Consider the following 23208-nt stretch of genomic DNA (forward strand, 5'->3'; position numbering starts at 1 on the left):
ACTAATAGATCAGCCTTAGCAAAACCTTTCCCCTTGCTCCTTGGAATTAATACTCTTGCCCAAGGCACCTTGATGAATGTGACTCTTGGAACTGAGTGACAAGGCGGGTGGCTGTAATTTAAGAGACTATTTTTGAGATGAATGGGAGAGGAAAGAAGCAAGTGTCAGAGAATATCAAAGTGTGATGCATAACTTTTCTCAGCACTAAAATGTTCCTTTCCCAGCTCCGTTTCACTCCACTGCAGAATCCAAAGAAGGCAAGCATGTAACCCTACCTTCTTTGCTTAGTGATGCACCTTATTCCCTCCTTTATCACCTGCCTGTGTTGTATTTGTGTAACAAATACACTATATATTTTCATACAAAAATGATGTTGTGACTGCTTAAAGTTCATATCTCATTTTATGCATCTTTTAAGGAAGTGAATATTGAGAGGCTGTTTAGTGTATGCTTGCAGTATGCAAGCAGCAGCTCTGAAGCAGTTAAATCCCTGTGTCTTCTTCCAGCCTCAGGAGGCAGTTATCCTCTGAAATGCCTTCTGCATTTTTAAAATACTTCGGTAGGGATGTAAAACAGAAGGAAAGGATATTACTTCAAAGTGTTATTTTGATGTTTCTCCTTACGCTTGATTGATGCAGAAAGCCATGGAGAAAACTCTGAAGTACAGTTTCAAAGAAGAGACTGCTTATGATTTAGAGAAGGATTTAGTAATGGGTTAACCATCAGAAGCAAAGCCACTACTTTTCTATAATTTTTTTTTTAACCCCATTAAAAGCAGTGTTTCTGTGAAAGGCCTTTCTGCATCCTCCAAGCAAGGAGCTCTTCCTTTGCTTGATGTAGAGAGACTTGTTACAGGCTTTACAGTGCTCCAAGAAGCCATCACTTGCTACTGTTCATTAAGAGTTGTTACTGCTTCTGTTTTTAAATCAGCTGTTAAAAATAAGCAACTATTCCGCTGTAATGAGCACTGTATATGAAGATTATATGAAGTATTATTTTCTTCAAATGAAAGGAATTACAGTAATTTCAAAATTATAAGCTGCACCCTTTTGACTAAATTTTTGGTCCCAACCTGGAAGTGCGGCTTGTACTCTGGAGCGGTCAATATATGGCCACGGGGGAGTGGGGCTGGGACCGGTGGGGGAGCTGGGCCGGGGCTGCTCCCCGGCAGGGGTGGGGCAGCGCCAAGCCGAGCCACTAAACCCTGAGATCCTGCGATTCTGCTACTAATTGGCAACTTTGCTCGCTGTGAACAAAAGTGCGGCTTACAATCCGGTGTGGCTTATATATGGACAAAGAACGAAAAGTCGCTGACACCCGGACATGCGGCTTATAATCGTGAAATTACTGTACTTAGACTGTCTAAATGAGAACTTAAAGGAGTGCCACTATAATTTGCCTGAAAATGTTTTCAAGCACAATATTAAGTTACTTGTTCTGAAAATTTGAAAGGAGAAATGCTAATCTCTTCTGTTTGTTTTGATATTGTCTTGTGTCTAGGTAAGTCAGAGTGGGGTTGCTCATCACTTGCCCAGTGATGACCTTTATAGGTCTGAATCCCTCTCTTAACTACCACAGAAGTCAGATGTAGCTTCTTAGTAATGCTTTCCTCAAGTCCTTAACTTCAAACTCCCGTTGCCTTCCTTTGGTATCTGACTATTCTTAAACATGCACGTACAAATTACTTCTTTAGATTTAAGCTTCTGTAGTTCTATTTGTAGTTACATCTCCAAGGGTTTGTATACGTGCCTCATTCTTGTTACAAGAGAACTTATATCCACTTGATTATTTGAGGGGGGAAAATGCTAGAGAATTTTAAAAATCATAGTAAAAGCTTCTGTAAATGCAGATATAGCTTGAAGTTAGGATGTTGAAAACTCCTGAACTTCTTGATATTTGAACAAGAACTGTATTTGTTTTGTACTTATAGTACACAAAACCAAAATTCTGGCTGAGACAATACCAGATACAGAACTACTGTTATGTAGGAGTTGACAGTATAATCTGTTGTACTATAAAATATTTGTGTATTCTGTTGTTTAGGTGCTTTGAAGTTTGACGAATGATTATTTCACCCATGTACTCCTGGTCTTGCCTGACACCTCTTCTCTGAAAATCTAAGACAATGCACAGGGGTTGATAGATGGAGTGCTGTCCTCACACAGATATACCATCAACTCTGGCTTTGGGCTGTTCCCAGAACAATGGTCTGGATGCAAGCCAGTACAAGTCTGACTTCATAGACTTTTTACAAGTGAAGTCATTTTGACTCATTTTTGTTAACGAGTTTGGGTCAACTGTACTGCAGTCAGTGGATGAGTAACTTCTCTTGCTCTCTGTACACAGATTACGCCTGTGCCCTCCAGAAGGATATCCTGCTGCAAGGACGCTTGTATCTCTCTGAAAACTGGCTCTGTTTCCACAGCAACATTTTCCGATGGGAGACCACAGTAAGATTTCTTAGCTCACTTGAATTCCATATCTTCTTTGTCCTATCCTATCAGGATATAGGATTAGAGTTTCTCAGATCTCATCCTGTCAATCTCATACTAGTAACTCTGGGCTGTGAAGAAAGAGTCTGGATCCCCGAATGGAACTGCAGATCCTTTCTCTGAAATAAGAGTAGCAATGGAAGCAATCTGAATGCTGAAGTAAGCCAGCTCAGTCAGTCATTCAGTGTAAGAAGTTTAGGAATTATGCTGAAGTTGGCTTTTTACATTTCTGGATGACAATTTGCCTTTCCATACTATGCAATGTTGTCCTATAAAGGAATGTAACACATAATCTCCTACTTTAAGTCCTGGGGCATGATGTGGTATGTGATGTTGCCCTATTGAAGAGCTCTCCAGTAGTGAATATTACTTGACTTAGCCTTACATGTAAATATCAGCATCTAAGAACAGCTGAAGGGAATTGATAAATGACTTCTGCAAGTTCTCATGTTGTGGTCTGTGGCTTTTGAACAGTACGAGCAAAGGTAGATATTTGTGGTATGTTGGCCCTTTGTTTCTGTCAGATTAGGTTAATGAGTTAAAATTTTTCATTCAAACAGTTGTTGCATCTGCTGTAGGACTTGCATGAAGCAATGAATAAGAAAAGGAAGATAACCTACCAAACAGAGGATGGACTTGTCAAAATGTTCTGTAAACTGTGAGATTGCTTGTAACTTAAGTTAGTATCTTGCATTTGAGTGGCCTTAAATACACAGGACAAACAACAACTAGCTTGTGTATTTAAGACTGTTAGGGGCTGTAGAAATACTTAACTGAAAACCAAGCTTACTTTGGTCAGATAGATTTGATGATTGAATATTTCTTATTTTGGATATGAAATGAATTAAAAAATAAACTCTTTGGAATTATACCCTTGAATATATAAACTGTTCAAAGACTGACTGGGTTTTTTTCAATCCAGAACAGCACACATCCTGGTAACCTGTTTCTGCCTGTCTAGGAGAGTACAGTAAGTTCACAAATACAAGCCGCACTATTTTGACTAAGATTTTGCTCCCAAACCGGAAATGCGGCTTATACTCAGGAGCGGCTAATATGTGAATAATTTTCTGACATTTACAACCTCAGAAGTGCCAGCCAGGGTGCTGAGCCGAGCCGCTGCCAGTAAAAGCCGGCATTTTGCGATTGTTACAAATTGTTACTCTGTTGTGCCGCAGGTGGAGCCTGGCTCCCTGCAGGCAGCACGGGGGGCCGGGAGAGAGGAGGGAGAGCTCTCTCCTTTGCTCCTCTGCCGCAGCCCGGGGCAGAGACGGGGGGGCCCCGTGCCGCCATTGCCGCGGCTCGGGGAGGCGGCGGGGGCCCTGTGCCGCCATTGCCGCGGCTCTGGGAGGAGGCGGGGTGCTCCGTCCCCGCCCGCCACCGCTGCCGCGGGGGCAGGGGGGCTCTGTCCCTGCCTGCCACCGCTGCCGCGGGGGCAGGGGGGCTCTGTCCCTGCCTGCCACCACAGGGCAGTGCCGGGCTGTGGTGACCGAGCCCAGTGGCAGCGGCGGCCCGGCCGAGTGGCCCCACCGAGCTGGGCCACCTGGCCCCCCGAGCAGGCCGAGCCTGCACAGCCCGAGCCGAGCCAGTAAACCCCGCCCTGCCGTGGTTCTTTTACTATTTGGCAACTTTGTTGCACACGGGTCCTCGCTGCGAACTACAGAGCGGCTTATACTCAGGTGCGGCTTATTTATGGACAAAGAACGAAATATTTAACACCCAGAGGTGCGGCTTATACTCAGTGCGGCTTGTATTCGTGAAATTACTGTAACATCTTCAGCAATACCTTTAGGTATTCTGAGCTCATCAGCTACAATGGTAGAGCCAAATTTGGGACCCCATTAGCAGGCTGTATTGTTGCATAGAGAGGGAGTAAGTGGAGAATTTTCTGCCTATAGGAAAAAACAGGTTAGAGCTCTATGTTCTTCGTTTCTCTACGCAGAAGGCAACACAGTCTTATATTCAAGAGAAGAGGAAGTAGGCTGGAAGGAAATGGCTTCTTGCAGCCAGACCATGTTCTTCTAAACAGAAACATTTCAACTACTAATATGCAAGTGAAACATGCCTAGGCAGGAAGAATTTCTTGTGGTGACTCGACTGCAAATGAAATGTTAAAAATGATTATATTGTAAACTTCTGTGAGATAAGTCTGTTATCTGATCTCTTGCATCTATGTCCTGCTTTATGAATAGCATTCTGATTGGGATTGACTTTCAGATCTGTGATTTGTTTTTTGTTGGGATTGTGGCTGGAGGAGTGGAAGAAAAGCAGAAAGAACCACTTACTTTCCTAGTACTAATGTGAAAGAAGAGGAAATGACTCTTAAGTGACCTCGCTTCTACTTTGAAATGCTTGCTGTTAAAGCAGCAAGTGGAGACAGTAATTGGCTTTGTGATCTCATCTGAATTGCATTCCAGGGTTTGGGGTTGATTTGAGTTCCTCTTGAATGTTCTGTAACTTCTAACATTTTAGTTGTAAGTTATTTTTAATATGTATTATTAAATGTGTTTCTGCTTAGATTTCTATTGCTTTGAAGGATATCACTTTCATGACAAAGGAGAAGACTGCTCGTCTCATTCCAAATGCCATACAAATCGCAACAAAAGGAGAGAAGGTGAAAATCTGTTTTTAAATATGTTCTTGCAAAATGATAGAGTCCAGAACACAGCACTTGTTTTAGTTTATATTTGCATAAGTAACTTCCCTGTCAAATGTTTAAATATGATTTGGATTAGAAGGCAGACTTAGGTTTGGACCCTGTGCATGTTCGCTTGATAATTCAACTCCAGTTTGACTGCAGAATCCCTTAGTGGTGTTGATACAGTAATCAGAAAGTAAAAGTTTGTCTCACCTATTCAAATTAAAACTAAAATTCAAAGCATGAATTCAGAATGTGTATTCTTCATGCTGGAAAAATATCAAAGTCACTGGATTTCAAGTGCTCCTTGAAGAACATGACTGAAAACAAAAGGATTGTGATGTCATAGGTTTTAAGTAATGGAGAAACTTACCACAGAACATGTGCTGGGAAATGAAGTTTTTGAGTGTGTATTTGAAAAACTGAAAAGCATGATGCAGTGTCTTATGTGCAATACATGTTGTGATTAGTTCTTCTATAACTGCCTTGAAAATAATAATTCTTGGAAAGAACAGTTTTCCAAGTGAACCTGGAACTGTTCTTTGGGAAGCAGCTGTGATTCATCATATTTGGCTGTTTCCTCTCAATTCATCCAGTATTAACTTTCATTGACAAGGAAGATGGACTTATTCGCAAAAAAAACCCCAGCTTTCCAATGGGAAAGATTTTAATATTTGAAATGATGCATATAATTTGACCTCATATTTTAATGATTTTAATTTCACATCATCTTGTGTGAAAATGCTAGTAAAAGGCTTATGTGGCAGAAGAATGGAAATAGCTGTGGCCTGTAAGAAATGGGCATATCTGTTTCTGATTTGTTCAACCTCCGACGGGAAAAATTTAAGTGTGTTTAAGTTGAGGATGAGCTCTTCCTTTATGCCGAGGGTAGTCACGTGGCCAGAACAGCAAGTGTCTTCATATACTGTGTGAACATTGGGGAACATACTCTTACTCACTGGAAGTAATACAAACCGTGGAATCTGAGCAATACAACCCCAGGTTTGTTGAATGTGAAATGAGGCAAGCTGTTACTGACAACCTTGAGATATTCAAGATAGAAGGAAGCATTCTGGGATTCTTGAAAATGGCTACATGTGAGTTTGTTTTATACCTTGTTTTTTTCTGCAGTTTTTCTTCACATCATTCAGTGCAAGAGACAGAAGCTACCTCAGCATCTTCCGTTTGTGGCAGAATGTGTTGCTGGATAAGGTAAGCTTGTCTGCATCAGTACCTGTGGTTAAGCAACCAAATAAACTTTTTCTAATATAGACAGATGTGCCTCTGGAGAATAAGAGACTTGAAGTTAGCTTTTCTTTCTGAATTAGAATTCTAATCTGATGTTCTGCTTTGGTTCCTTGTACTTCAGATCAGACAAAATTCTCATCTTTTCTATCTCAGACTGCTACCTACAACTCTGCTGTTGAAGGAGCATTTTGTCTTTGCGTATAGGTTGCATGCTTCTCTTCACTACGAGCTCAAGCATATGTTACTAAATTGATATGCATTTGCTTCACATTTTCTATGCCTAATTTGTGATCAAAAAGGCAAGAGACTTTCTCAGTGAAAACTTCCAAGGAAAAAGGCCAAAACTCCTTCTCACATAAGTTAGCTGAACCTTTGCCAGCCAGCTCATTACAACTCTGCTGACCTTGAATAAATGCAATAAAGGCAGGCTGTATGATATGGACATGTATTTTGGCAACTTTGGCTAGTTAGCGTGATTTATATTGCAATTTGTGGATACTTCAGCTAATCTTTCTAAAAATGGACTGACACTTTTGCAGAACCTCACTATAAGAAAGACAATTCCTTCCTGTTTCTCTCTCATTGTTTAAATATTTTAACACAGTTGCAATTACACACCAAAATATTCATATATAACTGTGCAATGATCCCCAAAGGTTTAAAGCTGTTGTGCTATTTACACATTGTAGCTACACTTTTTTCTTTTTGTTAGATGAATTTTAGGGCAGACGAGCACATTTTGTCAGAACAAAAGCTGAAAATAAAGGGAAGTTCTATTTAAGGCAAGACCAGCGTTTCTTGCAAATCTCTTGTGTCTCAAATCAAATACCATTTAATTGTAAATTCATAACCATCTTGTCTTGAATCCAGTCAAAATGTACTATGTCATTTTTTGACTGGAATGTGCAACTGGAAAGTAACCTTGCTTTCACTCATTGTGCAAAGTTTGTCAGAAATGGTACTTGCATTATTCAGTTGATTACTTTGTGATGCTGGAGGGTTTATGTGTAGACATTCAGGTATACAAACCTGTCCTTGGGCTGAAACAAAGGTAACAAGGTTTGTACTGTTCAGTATTAGTTTTTCTTATGTGTTTTTTCTGTGACACTGAAATGAGTGTCACATTAGGATCATTTTTTAGCTTTGGGGCAGTTGCTAAAGGATAGCTAAGAAAGCAGGAGGCATGGACTGCATGCAAAATGAGATTACAGTAATTTCACCACTAAAGTTGCACTGGATTATAAGGCGTACGTCCGGGTGTCAGCAAATTTCCCAACTTTTCCCATATATAAGAAGCATTAGACTATAAGGTGCACTTCCGGGTTTCGAGCAAAATTTTAGGCTTTAAGGTGTGCCTTATAGTCATGAAATTACTGTAATCAAGCCAGCAGGTTTTAGAAACCAGTGCATTTGAGTAGCTTGGGAACTATCCTTATTATTTCTATCATGTCTTGCTGTTAGTTTGCTTGCATCCTCACTGAAGTATGTTAAAAGATAAGTCCGTTTTTGAGAATTTCTGCTTGGGGTTCTCAGTTGTAAAATGGAGCACAGTCATGAGGTGTATGTAGGGCTTTTTAATGTAGTATGTTTGGAACTATTATTGAAACAGGATTTCTGTTAGGTTGAGCTCCTACTTCTGAAATGTAGTAATGACTTCTGATTCTCTGCTAGAATGTGTTTGAGTCACCTGTCAGCCTTCTTTAGGATATTGTTTACTAGATAAAGCTATAAAGGGGCACTGCAGAGTTGAAAACAGAAATTGAAGTCGCTGGTGCTGCATCCACTGACACTACTAGAATGGCAGCTGTCTACTGAACCAATACTAAAAGAGAGCCCTTGGTGTTTTGCTGTTTTCTCCTCACCACTTCAATGTCAGGAACAGCATGGAAAATGTCTCATGTGCCTGAGGCCCTGCCATGGTATGCAATGCCTGACTATGTGCAGTTTGGTGTTCCTAGCTTCAGTGATATAAGGGATGCCATCAGAATTTGTAAGGCTTTTGACAAAAACCAAATATCTCTGGAACCATTTCTAAAAGGAGCTGGTTTTAATGTTTCATTTGTAAATAGCTAAGTGTTTTAAAGCCTGTGAATAGCTTGGTTATATTCTGGAGCACATCTTCTAGACCTGGAGATGACATCCAGCTGTTAAATTATGAAATAAAGTTGTCATCAGAAGTATAAATCTGACTACAGGTGTCACGGTGCTGGATTGTGCCACCTGATGGTGAATAATCCCCAATTTTCAGGATTTGGATCCAGGAGACTGGAATTACATTTGCCTCAAATCGTGTCTGTGCAGAGGTAATTTTCGGTCCCTGGTCTCTTCAGCACTTGTGGGCGTAGATTTTGTGCTATGAAGACTCACCTCTGACGAGTGACCCATCTTCTTTAGCTGATACACCTTAAGCTTTCACCACCTGCAGAACTTCTCAGTGGGGTCAGCCTCATACCCTTTCCCACATCTCCATCTGGTGGCTGTTCTGCCTTGTACCTCCCAAGTATTGCATGTCCTAGGTGGTTGAACTAGTCCTTTGACAAGTATGCCTTTCTCTTAGAAGTGACTTGCACTGTGCAAGAAAACCAGCAAATGGTTACAAGCCAGTCTGGGCTCAAACTTACTTCATCCATCAAGATGTTTCCCTCAGCTTTGCCCACTGCTCTGACAGGACTACTAGTCCCCTTTAGCTCAGTTGCAATTCTGTAGCTCATAACTTCTTCAGACCTTTCTCAGAATACACTATAGTGTGTTTGGTGTCCTTCAACTTTACTTCCTCTGCGAATCAGTGGATACTTTTGCCTTACCACGGGCCTTTCTTTGGCTTTTTATTCTTTGAATGTCCATGCAAAGACTTTTCTTTGAAGGAAAATTCCACTTTTTTTTTCTGTCACTGTTGCAAAATGTGTGCAGAGTGAGTCTTGTAGGCTTTTACCTTGCCATTGTATTTTAAATGACCCAGCATCATGGAAAATAAGGAATCATTAATGCAGGTCTGGACGAGACATGACACCAGTCTTGATAAAACAGATAGCTGCTTCCACAGCCACTGCAGCTTTCAATAATACTTCAGTTTATAAAATCAGCCAAAAGTCCTGTTTTGCAGTGGGCTTTCCAGCTTGGTACAAGAAGTTTATTCATGGCTGCTATTGACAATAAGAGCAGTGCCATTCACAGTTTTGCTTTATTTTCTTAAACCTTATGGGTGTCAAATATCCCTCAAGTTTAAGGGAGAAGGAACAAATTAAAATGTAATTAGGCAGGTCATTCAAATCCCAAACAAACACAGTGCTCCTTATTTCTAATGGAACAAGATCTTAACTTAATCGGTCTCAATTCCCATGAGTCCTCTGCCTTAGAGTTGGATTTATTTTCCTATTGTTCTTCTTATGCTTTGCTGGGTAGAGATTTGCACCTGTCTTCAGAGACATTGTGGCAGGTAAGTCTAGAGGTGTGGGAAGGGACCAGAATTTCTGATCAGCTGGGCTTCTTGTGGCAAACATCTCCCTGGACAGCACTTCAGCCTTCCCCAGCAGCTTCTTGGGGAAGGTTGTGAAAAGAGATGCTTATTATTTTGTACAACAAAATTAGTTTGTGTACAACAAGATTAATTTAAGAGATGAAAGAAAGCTTGGTTTGATTCTGATCTCCTTGTTTAGGCAATTAGAGGGAAAGTTTGCTGTTTCCCTCCTCTGCTCTGCAAACAGAGTTCTGTGTTAGAGTTGCCGGCAGGAGTGTGGTGTATGGTAAGGATTGTCTCTTTAGTCAATCTGTATAGCAGGTCTTGCTCTTATTTCTACATTTGTCCATAGAGGGTTAAATCATCAGCTTTGCTTCTGTCAGTGGTACTCTGTGTATTGCTTGTGCCATGACACTGCTTTGTCTGGCATGAAGCAAAGTATTGATGATCTGTGCTCTTCTTGAAAAGATGAAAGGGCATCCCCGCTGCTTCTTGTAATCTTTGTTTCTCTATACAAAGAGAACGGAGGAAAAACCCAGTGTAGACCCTCACCTTGAATGGGCAAAGTAATTCATGTTTAGATTTTGCCTTTCAAGCTTCAGAGCTTCTCTAAGCTGTCCTCTGAAACAGAAGTCTGACCCAGAAAATTTATGCCCTTCTTTGCTTTCAGAAGTGACTCTTTCTGATACAATAAAGCAAGTCTCATTTGATCTTGGCTTGTGACCATTAAGAACTTATTACATCTAGCTGAGGTAGGAATAATTGAGCAGAATGCAGTAATCCTGTTTTAGAAGCAGAAGTTGGTTAACATTGCTTTTACAAAACAACAGGCAACAGCTTTATAGATGCCTTTATAGAAGCTGAAAAGCTTCTCTGCTTTCCTTGAACTATTGATCTGACTGTATAAGGGCAGACTGATTTGCCCATAGGCAGAATATACCAGTGAATTTAATTAGCAGCATTAGCTCTGTGTCATTATGACTGCGAATCAAGGCATTGGCAATACTGGGCAACAGAAATGAAAATGGCTTTATTTCTGTCCTTTGATTCCTGGTTAGAAGGTGTGCTAGCTAAAGGTCCACCTCAGCTGTGTTTTGAAACCATGTAATGCCCACCCCCGTTTCTTGGCCATTTAATAAGAACAGCTGTAGGTTTGTTGTTTGTGGTTATGAGTTTATTGCTCCAGAAGACAGAATGCCTGTGGAAAGTAAGGCCAGCTTTAAGTGGATGCACGTGTTTCAGCGCTGCAATGCTCTGTACGACTCAATCCTGTGCCAGCGGGAGGCTGACATTAGCTGCTATGACCCTTGCTTTGTAGCTGTGTGTTTTGTGTTTTAATGTTTACTTTGCCCTCGCTAGGATTAAATACCTTGAAACTGATCTCTGCCAATAGGGTGCTTGTTGCCAGCCGCTTTCTGAAAAGCCCGAAACCGTGCTGCGCTGAAAGATACCCGAGGGGAAAACCCTTCCTCGTCCCTTGAATTGGGCTGTTTGTCCCGGGCCTCGGGGGGGAGCGGCTCCCGTGCGACGCGATGCAGCCCGGGACGCAGTGGGGGCGAGGGGGCAGCGGGACTCGCGTGGGGCCCGGCCCGGCGGCGAGCGCCGAGATCGGCTCCGTCCCGCCCCGGGCCGGCAGCAGCAGCCGGGGAAGGCGCTGCCCCGGGCCCGGCGGGGGAGCGGCCCCGACCGGGCCCCGGCGCCGCCGCCCAGCAGGAAGTAGGAGTGCGGCGGCGCTGGCGGCTCCCGGCGAGAGCGGGGCTGTCCCGGGAGCGGCGCTGCCCGGCGGGACGCGCCAGGTGGGTCACGGAGCGGGACGTGGCGCGGGGAGTGCCGGCAGCGCCGGGGCGGCTGTGGGCGCGCATTTACATCCTGCGCTGCGGGTCAGCTCCTTCGTGTCTGTCTAAAATTGTCGGTACTGTAACTAACACTGCAGGTGAAGCAAGCGGGTGGAGGGGATAATTTAAAGGCCCTTTAAATAATGCAGGGCTATTTAATGTCATCGTTTCATGCAAATAGTAAGCACTACTTGTGTTACTGCCTCATTAGCACAGTCCTGTTCCCTTGATCAATATGGATGGTGGCGGAGACACATTTTCCAGTGTGGTGTCTCCTGTTTTAAGATCGCTAGTATTGCTGTCTGAGCTCTGTTAAATATCAAAACCTTTTCTTTCCTTTCTTTTTTTCACTCCTCAGCCCTTAACAGCCGAGGCGGACTTTGAGACTCATTGCTTACTTTATAGATATGAGTGTGTTGTATTACTTTCACCTCCAAGCTTTTCTGACGATTTAAAAGAGCTTAAATGTGTCTCGGTAGCTGTAGGAATTCATGGAACAGGATAAAGATACTGTAGAGAAGGAGAAGACTTAGCCAGTGGTGAGTCAAGGTAATCCTGAAGAAAAGCAACTATTTTTCATAAAAGAGGGTGCTGGTAGTACAAAGTGAGGGCCTCCTGTCCTATCTTGGCAAAGTGGACAGTTGACTAACCTAGACACCAGCGTAGTGACTGAAATGCTAGCCTCCCACAATTTGTAAAGTACTCCAAGCATCCTCAGGAAACAGGTGGGTATCTGTTAAGCAGTTTGTTCAGAATCAAAGATGTGCGTGCTTACCTTATGCCGTATCAAGTGAAGTTCAAGAGGGAGGTACCTTGAAAGTATCTGTGAAAATGTTGGTGACATGTGAAGAAGCAAGTAGCGACTACAATTGTGTGTTTTCTTAAAATGATGACTTTTTTTTTTTTTGCTTGGTGGTGTTGGTTGAACAGTGATGGGAGCGTGGAGTAGACAGGAGTACAGTTGCCCAAAATGCTGAAACCCAATCTTGGAATGTGATACCTGAATGCTTTCAGTCCTTGTCAGAATTGAGGTTAAAGGCTGTGGCGTAATTCAAACTTATTGCTGTTTTTCCTCCAGTGCCTTACTGTCCCATACTGTGGTTCCTGACTAGCTTGCTTTCTTTCAGAGGCTGACCAAGCAGGAATTCTGGCAGCTGGTACACCAGAGCTATGGCTCTGAGCTGGGTCTGAACAGTGAGGAGATGGAGAGCTTCCACTCATCGTCTGAGGACAACGGGCAGTCTCGGTAAGGAGAGGCTGTATAGCCTATTGAAACACCAGGGGAGAAGCAGTGTCCTCTTTCTTAGGAAACTAGGTTTGTAAAGGGCTGCTGTAGCCTTACTGGAAAGATTGAGCCTGTAGTAAAATTATACAAAGGTCTGAACTGCATAGACTGAGAGTGGATAAAATAGTAGTAGTGCAGCTGAAGCCCCTTAGAAGAGGCAAGAGGAAGACCTTGTTTCTCCCTGGATCTGCTTGGGGACCAGCATAGGGTAGCTTAAATAGCAGTCTTTTCACATGGTGGTGCCTATTCAGCACCTGTATGCCCTTCAACAGTTTAGAAGGTTTGAATAGAATGCAACTATACTATGGTTCAGAAATTTTTTCTTCCCTTTCTCTGTGGAGACTGAAGTACTTGTTTTGCCTTGTCTGCCTGATATCTGAGGTCTTAGCTTGTTTTTGTATTGTCCTCAGCTTGAATTAAGAAACAGGAATAATAATATAATAAGATGGAATAATTGTGATAATAAAAATGTGGTTTTTTGAAAGAGTTGCCTTGATTTTTTTTTTTAACAAATGTGAACTGATTTATGACCTGCCAGTGTCAACCTAATAACAGCACTTCACCTATCTCTGTGTAAATAAGCACGACTCTACGAAATTGAACAATGTAATTTATGTCTCTTCAATCCTGTTATCTGAGTATGTTTGAGAAAAATGTCTTGAGTTCATTACAGGCTTCAAAATATGTTCTATTAAATATTTTCTAATTTTTTTTGTTTGATTGGTTTGGTTTTTGTTTTGGCTTGAGTTTTTTGGTTTTTTGTTATATTTTGGGTTTTTTCTGTTAAAAAGTCGCAACTTTGTCACTTCGGAATAAGCAATGCAGGAAAAAAAATATTTTCTGACACTGCCTTAAAACATTTTCTTTCCAAATTAGTTATAAGCTGTATCTGTTTCCTCATTTCCCATAGCACTTACTTTCTTGGTTTTATTAACCTTATGAATCTTCTGAGAGGTGGCTGGAATGAGGAAAATGGCTTGATGATGAGCTGTATGTGGGAAGAATGACTTGGTAGTTTTTAATTTTAGCTGAACAGCCATGTTTTCAATGCAAAAATCACACGAGCTGCTTTCTTGGATTTCTCAGTGCTTATATCTCCAAAGATATCTTCCTTGTTTTGAACAGATCCAGCATATGTGATGATTCTGGAGAAAGGGATGAAAAACTACCCAAAATGATTGGTTTAGTTCATGAGCCCATGCTTCAAACAGAAGGAGAGTGCCTCAACAGACACGTATTGCCAGGAGTAAGTGCTGACACAGCCTTTCTTGCTGACTTGTGCTTAACTTGTATATCTGTAAGCAGAGGATTAATGGAGGTTGTAACTTCCAAAGATGTCTTTGGGAAGTCAAGAATGTTTCTTAAATTTGAGCAAAATTCTGCGTAAGGGAATATTGTTGGCAGGAGCTTTAGCAGTGCTGTCACTAATTTGCTGCACAGCCTGGTTACAATGCTGAGGCTTATGCCCTGATCTGTTTTTTTCTTTTTCCTTTAAAAACAAGATTTCTTGGTTTTTCTTGTCCACTTCCCAAGGGGACCATATTTGTGTTTTATCCACGTGCTTTTTGAAAGTAATACCTTTCTTGCTTGTGCTATTTGTCATTTAAAGAGATGTCCTCCTATATTACTGACTCTCCTATACATAGAGCTTATTAAAGGATAGTTACACTTTGTCATCTTTGCCTTCAAAGGTAGTTAGTCTGCTGTTGTGAATATATGAAACCTTTTTTTTAATGCTTGAAAAGGAAGGGGAAAATCCCCACACTTTTTGTAATAAGGATGAATTTCACCTTGATGCCTTGGGTTAGTACAAGTGAAAAAGCATGAATGCCTCACTCACGTTCATTTGTGTTGTATGAATTTGTGAATGTGTTTAGCTGGTCTGAACAGCAAGTGCATTAGTAGTGATACCTGAGATGGGCACAGTGTCTAGCACAGTTTCTGGGATTCCTGTGGGCAGCTGTAGTCCTAAAAAGTTGCAGGTATTTTCTTAGTTATTAGATATCCCAAACATCTTGGAAAAGAAAATAAACCACTAATGCATTTTTAGTAAGTTTCATTTGGACTGGGTACTTAATTGCCAGTTTTGCTTTGGAGAATTTGGGGAAGGAAGAAAGGAAATTATTTTAATAGTTTTTACTACCATTTAAATCTTTTGGCTTTTGTCACTTGCTAAAACTGATCTGGAGTCTAAGTAGGATTTATATAATTTTGCCAAAATCAAAATTAATGGCTAGAGACTCATATCCAGCAAACAGTACTGGTGTTTTTCAGATGTTAAAAGCTTAGTTGCTTGAGTGATGGATATTCCTCATGGAAACCATAGCAGTATAAAAGTAAGATTTTTTGAGAGTTGTAGGGGAGGCCTGAGAGGACTGGGGATGCTGCTGAAATTTGGACTGTTTGGTAATAACAAAAAATCTACACAGGTAGCCTTAGTTTGGACTCGTAAGTCTTATTTGTGCAAGAACAAGCCATTTTAAAATAATTGCTGTGCCTGGAAAAGAAGCCACACCCCAAGATGTCTCTTGCAGGTGCTAAATCTAGTTGGGCATCTTGGTAAGGAGGAATGCCTGGGGATTTGGTCTGCAAAGATGCCAGGATTCTGCATTGAATAAACTGACTCTGAAAAGTCTTTTAATTATAGTGTAAAAGTGCAGTCTTGATAAATGTGTAACTAAACTGTTTAGTTTACTGTTTCAGGTTAGCTAAAATGTACAATGATTTTGTTCAGCTGTATGTGTCTCTTGGCATTACTCAAGAATGTTCATGCTCTTTCCACAGCCCCAGGATTGCAGCATATTTTGTAGAACCACAAGGGCAGTAGGAGGAGGCAGTAGTGCTTAGAATGTATTTATCAGAAGCCATCACAGTGATGACACAAAGCACACTTAACCACCTTCCAAAGAGTGGAGGGAAACAGGCTTAAACTCCCCTTTACTGCTCCGATAAAGTACAGTAATTTCACGAATACAAGCCGCACCAATTTGACCAAAATTTTGGTGGAAACCCGGAAGTGCGGCCAATATTCCGGGGCGGCTAATACATTAACAAAATTCTAAAAGCTGCCAACACGGAAGTGAGAGCCCGCGGCAGCCCCAAGCCAAGCTGGAGCCCGGCCGGCCCCGGCAGAGGTGGGAAAGCCTGGCAGAGGCGGGACCAGCAGTGTGGGGGGCGGGCGGCAGAGCCTGAGCCAGCAGGGCGGGGCAGGGGGGCGGCAGAGCCCGGGCCAGCAGGGCGGGGGAGCCTGGGAGAACTGGGGCTAGCAGTGCAGGGGAGCATGGCATAAGCAGGAAGGCCGACGGGTGGGGCTGCCTGGCAGTGGGGGAAGCCCAGCAGAATCGGGGCCAGCAGCGTGGGGGAGCCCGGCGGTGCGGGGGCCTGCAGTGCCGGCCAGGGCGAGGAAACGCGGCGGCAGTGCAGACGGGAGGGGGCGGCCGGCGAACCTGGCGGCGGCGGCGGCAGCCTACTGGCCGGGCGAGCGAACACGGCGCAGGGTGGGCGGTGAGCCCGGCGGCGGCGGTGGCAGCCCGCCGGCCAGGCGAGCGAACACGGCGCGGGGCGGGCGGCGAGCCCGGCGACGGCGGCGGCAGCCCGCCGGCCGGGCGAGCGAACGCGGCGCGGGGCGGGCGGCGAGCCCGGCGGCGGCAGCCCGCCGGCCGGGCGAGCGAACGCGGCGCGGGGCGGGCGGCGAGCCCGGCGGCGGCAGCCCGCCGGCCGGGCGAGCGAACGCGGCGCGGGGCGGGCGGCGAGCCCGGCGACGGCGGCGGCAGCCCGCCGGCCGGGCGAGCGAACGCGGCGCGGGGCGGGCGGCGAGCCCGGCGACGGCGGCGGCAGCCCGCCGGCCGGGCGAGCGAACGCGGCGCGGGGCGGGCGGCGAGCCCGGCGACGGCGGCGGCAGCCCGCCGGCCGGGCGAGCGAACGCGGCGCGGGGCGGGCGGCGAGCCCGGCGACGGCGGCGGCAGCCCGCCGGCCGGGCGAGCGAACGCGGCGCGGGGCGGGCGGCGAGCCCGGCGACGGCGGCGGCAGCCCGCCGGCCGGGCGAGCGAACGCGGCGCGGGGCGGGCGGCGAGCCCGGCGACGGCGGCGGCAGCCCGCCGGCCGGGCGAGCGAACGCGGCGCGGGGCGGGCGGCGAGCCCGGCGACGGCGGCGGCAGCCCGCCGGCCGGGCGAGCGAACGCGGCGCGGGGCGGGCGGCGAGCCCGGCGACGGCGGCGGCAGCCCGCCGGCCGGGCGAGCGAACGCGGCGCGGGGCGGGCGGCGAGCCCGGCGACGGCGGCGGCAGCCCGCCGGCCGGGCGAGCGAACGCGGCGCGGGGCGGGCGGCGAGCCCGGCGACGGCGGCGGCAGCCCGCCGGCCGGGCGAGCGAACGCGGCGCGGGGCGGGCGGCGAGCCCGGCGACGGCGGCGGCAGCCCGCCGGCCGGGCGAGCGAACGCGGCGCGGGGCGGCCGGCGAGCCCGGCGGCGGCAGCCCGCTGGCCGGGCGAGCGAACGTGGCGCGGGGCGGGCGGCGAGCCCGGCGGTGGCAGCCCGCCGGCTGGGCGAGCGAACGCGGCAGCGGGGCGTTGCTGACGGGAGAGGGGGGCCAGCGAGCCCGGCGGCGGCGGCAGCACCACCCGGCCAGCCCCGCCGAGCCGTGGCGCTGAGCTGGGCCACCCGGCCCCGTCGGCAACCATGAGCGGGCCGAGCCTACCTGGCCCCGCCCCGAGCCAGTAAACCCCGCTATGCCGCGATCCTGTTACTAATTGGCCAATTTGTGAAAGCTGCGCACGGATTCTCACGACGAACGAAAGTGCGGCTGATATTCGGGGTGCGGCTTATCTATTGACAAAGACAGCAACATTGTCGAGGCACCGGGGGTGCGGCTTATAATCCGTGCGACTTGTATTCGTGAAACTACTGTAAGTCCCAAAACTCTCATATGAGGAAAATCTGAATAGTGGAGGGATTGGGTCTAGTATTTGGTCCGTCTTGAAAAACATATTGGTAATGGCTGTCTGTAGTTGATTGAGGAAAGTCTGTGAGAAACACCAGTCATGGCTCATCTGCCTCTTAGTACATATGAATGTGGGAGCCTCCTTGTTGCCTGTTTTTGTTCCACCCCTCGTAGGGAGGCCTTCCAGTCCCAGATCTTGCTGTTCACAGGCTGAAGACCAAAAAAACCTTGGCACAGAGCTTAGCAGTACTGGACTAACTCAGGAGATAAATGTACAACAGGAAATAAATTATACATCTTTAATTCCAGCAGACAGATCTTAAAATCTTTGCTCTTTAGTGTGAAAAAACCCTACACAAATGCTACCCAGCCCCATGAAATCTGTGTTAAACTCGATCTGTTATTACAGAAGCCCCAGCTTGAATCTCTTCTTCCATGACATTATGAAAAGCCTTTTTTTTTTCTTCTAGGAGCTGTTGCTTTTGTCTTCTGACTTGAGCCTGGTTTTCCTGCTCTGCTCATGGCATAGTGGGCTGCTCTTAAGCTGCTGGTGGGACTCCCACTTTACTAGATCCCTGATTGTTGTCAGAATACTATGAGAGTTCCTTGGGTTTGTGCTTGATCAATGTGTCAATTTTTAGGCTCTTCTGTCACAACTAGCTCCTTTTTGACTTCCATCTGTATTGGTATTTTGACAGGTAATGTTGGTTCTGTCCTAGATTCTGTTACGCGACTGAGTATAACTTACATGGCAGCTTCTCTCAATAGGAGCATTTGTTAACTGATCTGTTTTTCTGATTCAGTCTTCCTTTTTAAGTTTTTGACCCTGAAGGAGTACTTTTGTCTGCTTATACTGCAATCAGATTTATGCCTGTCTTTTTTCCAGCCATCCACCTCCTAATAGCCCTTGGTTGCACAAAAAAGTAAGAGGTTTTTATTTTGGAAAAAACCAAGAAGTACAGGATGATGACTGATCAAGCAGTGGATGCTTTTGCTTTCTTGAGTCAATGCTGAATAATCTTTAGAGATGATGGTTTTCCAGATGAATCAGAACAACTCAGTTGAGGAGGGCTGATCATATTTACTGTCGTCCATGCATGGCGTCTTGTTCCCAGATGTTCCACTGATGGCAGTGGGGCTTGAGGAAAGGTTTAGAATGAAAACTGATTCAAAGCTGGTAACCAAGCTCCTTATGTGGCATTTTGAGATATACAAACTTTGTCCATACAGTTTCCCTGGAGATTTAATTTAAGTGTGCAATGGGATATATGCTTAGCTGACAGTTCTTAAGGTTAAGAGCTGCATCATTGATTCAGTGACTGATGTTCAGGGGGATTTCCTTCCTGCGTATATATTTGAGATGGCAAATGATACTCCATTGCTTTGCTTGTGAGAAGTAACATTTTATGGGTAGCATGGCTCTAGATGGTATTTTAAAACTTCTTTTTTCAAAGGATGATGGCATCCTACAAAATAGTAATCTAATCTTGCTGAAAGAGAAGGGCACTCTGCCTGTTTCATTGTGCGTCCCCTCTGGGTTGTTGGACTCTTGCTAAATTGTTAGGAAAATGTAACCTGATGAATACAAAGGTTAATGAATTTATAAATGCTAATGTTGAAGCAGGAAAAGGGCACAAACTGTGCAGATGGGTGCAAGAGGACTGTCCCATTTAAGGGAGCTCTTGGTACCCAACAGTACATAGAAAAAAGTCTATTCCTTGTTACCAGGGTTTAGTTAAATATTTAAATAAAGCAAGAGAGATTGGGTGGGATAGAGGAGCAAGGGGGAAATTAGCACTTGACTGTGTGGTAGTTGAACAGATAGAACCTGTGGCTTACTTTGTACAGCTTTCTTTTTTGAAAGTAACTTTCTCTTTTTTTGTTCTTTTGTCTCTGATTACTGATATTTTTTCTTCCCTTTGTTGTTTTAGGTGGAGGAGTCCTCAAGTGAGAAACAAATAAAGAGTCCTCTTCCCTCTTCAGAAAGGAAACCTGCTAAGCTAGTTAGGAGCAGGTCTTTAGAAAAGTCCTTGGACCTTAATGAGAATGAAAATCTTCCAGAGAAGAGCAGTGCTTCAGATAGTGAAGAAGGTAAATCTCTTAGTAGTTGGGATCTAAAAGACAACATGGCTTTGGTGTTCAATCTTGCCTGTGGAGAAAGTTAGAGAACTTATTTGTTTGTTTATTTGTTTCACAGAATTGCAGCAAAAACATTTTTTTATCTTAGTTTCTTGGGGGGAAAAGTTTTTGAGTGTTTAGAATGGAAACACAAATTGTGGTTTTCTTTCTCGTTTGGTGGGTAGGGAGTTGCCAACAGCTTAAACTAAAAATTTCTTGACAATGAGATGGTGTTAATTTCAAAGATGTCTCTTTGCTTTGTGTTTCTCAGAAACTGAGGGGTAACATTTCAGGCTATTCTTAAGTTTCTGAAAGATTCCCCCCAACCGCCCCCCTTCTTTACACCTATACTTTCTTAAAGTTTATGGGCTTCAATGGTATTGATGGAGTAGGCTGAGGAACTTACTGAAAGCCCAGGGAAAGACAGCTTCTCAGCTTTCAGGAGAGTATTGTGCATATTCTGAATCTGATCTGAACATGAAAAACCTTAATGGATATCTTGCAGCAGATTCTTTGCATGCTGTCTGTGCGAACAGTATCTTAATGTATCCTAATACATCAACCTCATAACTCATCTCATTACCCAGTACAAGCCAGAAGAAACTCAGGTACCTGGATGACAGGCTTGTGCAGAGGTCTGGGGTGCTTGTCCTGTGGTCCCACAGTAGTCCCTGACAAGTTCTTGTTTTCTGTGGTGAGATTTTCACTTATCCTGGGGAAGTTTTCTGTGCCAAAGGGCTGTAGTTGTTCAGACAGTGCACTGAACTTTGGTGGATATTCTGTAGTATCTGAATCTTGGATTTTGTAAATGCTTTTAAAGCGAAGTGTGCCAAACCTGTATTGGTTCCAAGGTTATATTGTGGTGAGCAAATAAAGGATTGTCAACCTCAACAGAGTAGCACTGTGCTCAGTAGCAGCTGTATATTTCTTTCATGTGCAAACAGAACTTACTTTATCCCTTGCTGGCAGCAATAGAACAGTTAGTTAATTGTTAATCATAATTTCTCAGATTAGGAACTGGCCTCAAGTAACTGAGGCCAGTTCTTAATCTCACAGAGAAATTGTATCTTGTCATTTCAGAGTTGACATCTGAAGTTGTTTGCAGGTGTCATTATGGGGGGATTGCTGAGGTGTCCAGGAAAGCTTTCAGAGCTATGGATTGAGTTGACTGCCTTCAAGTTATTATTTTTGCCTGGGGATGTGCTTATATTCGTTAATTTTGCTGTTGCTCACCCATACTGCTTCTGTCTTGGCATGAATTCAGATTCAACTCAATGCATGTCAGGCATTATGATTTTTGTGAATATACCTGCTTGAACAGGCTGTTTATGCCATATTCCTACACACTTAACGAGCTTCACAAATTAATTTACTCTTTCACAGGTGTATCTTTTAGAGCAGTAGAAAGTTTTGGCCTTTGCATGTTTTAGATATTTTGCAGCTTTCCGATCTGCCTATTACTACATCTCTCTTTGGTCTCTGGATTTTATTTTTTATGGCAAAGGTCTCCAGTGAAACTGATTAAAAAACAGTCCTGTTGTCTTTCCTGCTACTGGTTGCCTAAACGATAGCATGTAAATATTCCCTGTCATGCCTGCATTAATGATGTTAAATAAATAGAGCATATTAAACTGGAGTGGTCTCTTTAACAAAAAGACTGCTGGCTTCGTGCTGCTTTTCTTATTTCTCTTCCTTTCTCTAAGACTAGTCTTTTTTTCATTCAGAGCAGAATTTTCTAGACTCACAACATTAATCTTTTCTCTCAGAATCTTCATTCTTAGAATTTTTTTCTTCTGTTTCTGTCTGTTTTCTGTTGCAGTTACCCCACACTCTTACAAGGTGAATTCCTTCACGCAAATGAAACTAGCTTTCCTACATGGCAAAGGTTTACCCATACGATTAATTTCCCTTGTGTCCTCTGGCTCATACTCAGGCTGCCCATGGAGGTGTCCTGGCAGATAAGGTGAGGGGCAAGCTCAAGATTGTTGTTCTTCACAACATTAATTCCCTTGTCCTAAGCAGTTCACAGCTTGGGGATGGGGATCTGCATCCCACTGTGCACCAATGGCCTGTTGAGCTGCATCTTGGTGTTTTTGTCCAGTTTCATAAATCAGAGCATAAATCCTGAGCCATGACAAACTTTTGGCTAACCTAAACATTAATATCTGTGGCTTTAATTCTGAATTTCAGAAAACAGATTTTAGTTCCAGCATAGAATACATGTTTCCGTCACAAGGCCAAGAGATCTTTTCAATTTCCTCAAGGCCTTTAGTGTATATAGAGTAATTTGTTTGTTTTCAGTGACTGTGTTCAGCAACATGAAATACTTCAAGAAAGAAGGGGGAAGCAGGATATTGAAAAAACAGTATTTTCTGCTAGAAGGCCCTACTGTATACAGGGACATCACATTTCTGTTCTTCTTGTGTAACATGACAGACTTACTTATGTGTTGTTTCTGTGTGTACTAATAACAAATGTGTGATCTGCAGGAGAGAAGCACCGTGGTGCTGTAAGATGGGCACAGCAGAGGCTAGACTGATTGTAGATTGTGATATATAGGTTATACAGTGTTTGAAATATAGGATAGTTGAAATTAGGTTCAACCCCGTGTTAGTTGTCCCCCTCCCCCCCCACAAAAAATTTGTATGCAGTGTATGTAAGGAAGAGTAGCTGTGTTATCTTACTGGCATTTTAATCAAAATACTGAAATATTTATTTTGTTGGAAAAAAAATAATTATTTACTTTCGTGTTTGGAGGATATATGTTTGAGTTACCTGAAGACAAAAGGTTGTGGGTATTTTTTATCTTGTGGACTGGAAAAAGTTAGCCTTGTGATAGTACTTACTTAGTAGCTCCCCAAGACAATTCTGTACTTAGTCTTTAAAGTATAGGAGAGTTCTTTGAAAATGGTTAATACTGCTGATACAATCTTTAAATAGATGATGTCTGGAACATGTTCACTTCTAGGAATTGGTTTTATTCACTTGATTTCAGGTGGTTTTGGTTAAAAGCTTCTATCTACATATCTTTCAAGCATGTAATTTTTTTCCCCGTCGTCCCCAGCAGTATAGAAATGTTCAACAGTTCCAAGACTTGCATACATACTTCCTAAAAATCTTGATCCTCCCCCAATGCTGTGGAGTGGAAAAACCAACCTTCTTACTAATTTGCTTGTGGTATGTGTTTAATTTTTTGCTT

The 23208-nt window shown here is 44.1% G+C and overlaps 1 protein-coding gene across 4 annotated transcripts in view; it reads left to right on the forward strand.

Annotated features, from left to right (window-relative positions):
• GRAMD1C (GRAM domain containing 1C) overlaps nt 1-23208 on the forward strand; it is a 56118-nt gene that overhangs the window by 17285 nt on the left and 15625 nt on the right. For all 4 annotated transcript variants that reach the window (XM_033052303.2, XM_033052304.2, XM_033052307.1 and 1 more), the window contains exons 4-9: nt 2347-2450; nt 5011-5106; nt 6262-6342; nt 12798-12916; nt 14081-14201; nt 19823-19982. In XM_033052303.2, coding sequence (XP_032908194.2) covers nt 2347-2450; nt 5011-5106; nt 6262-6342; nt 12798-12916; nt 14081-14201; nt 19823-19982 — 681 coding nt within the window. The remainder of the gene's footprint in view (nt 1-2346; nt 2451-5010; nt 5107-6261; nt 6343-12797; nt 12917-14080; nt 14202-19822; nt 19983-23208) is intronic.

This window comes from Catharus ustulatus, chromosome 2 (assembly GCF_009819885.2).
Source record: "Catharus ustulatus isolate bCatUst1 chromosome 2, bCatUst1.pri.v2, whole genome shotgun sequence".
NCBI lineage: Eukaryota > Metazoa > Chordata > Aves > Passeriformes > Turdidae > Catharus > Catharus ustulatus.